Source organism: Penaeus monodon, chromosome 21 (genome assembly GCF_015228065.2).
Source record: "Penaeus monodon isolate SGIC_2016 chromosome 21, NSTDA_Pmon_1, whole genome shotgun sequence".
Lineage (NCBI taxonomy): Eukaryota > Metazoa > Arthropoda > Malacostraca > Decapoda > Penaeidae > Penaeus > Penaeus monodon.
In genome coordinates, this window is record NC_051406.1 from 7,617,990 (window position 1) to 7,618,393 (window position 404).

Sequence of the window (404 nt, forward strand, 5' to 3'; positions counted from 1 at the left end):
GACGGTTTAACCTTCAAGTCGCATTACCGTTCCCGACACCCAGGCTCTGGTGCGCATGGGCGTTGCCGATTTATTCTCCGACCGAGCTGACCTCACAAACTTCAAGTCCGACGGCGGCCTCCAAGCCACGGACATCATCCACAAGGCAGTGGTGGAAGTGGATGAAGAAGGCGCTAAAGCAGCAGCGGTCACGGTGATTGTGATTGAGGACACGTCGGTGGTCATCCCACCCCCGCCAGTCCGCTTCACCTGCGACCGCCCCTTCCTCTTCCTCATTCGAGACAATGAAATCGACAATATCCTCTTCATTGGGGCTTACAGGGAGCCTTAATGAGCTTTTCCACGGCCTGCTTCTCCATTTTCCTTCTCTTCTCCTTTTTTTTTTTCCTTCTAGATTTTCACCA

At 53.2% G+C, this 404-nt stretch overlaps 1 protein-coding gene across 1 annotated transcript in view; it reads left to right on the forward strand.

Moving 5' to 3' along the window:
• The window catches only part of LOC119586551 (leukocyte elastase inhibitor-like), a 1,590-nt gene extending 1,259 nt beyond the window's left edge, over positions 1–331 (forward strand). The window contains exon 3 of the mRNA XM_037935309.1: positions 19–331. Within this exon, the coding sequence (XP_037791237.1) occupies positions 19–331 (313 nt within the window). The remainder of the gene's footprint in view (positions 1–18) is intronic.
• The last annotated feature ends 73 nt before the right edge of the window (positions 332–404 follow it).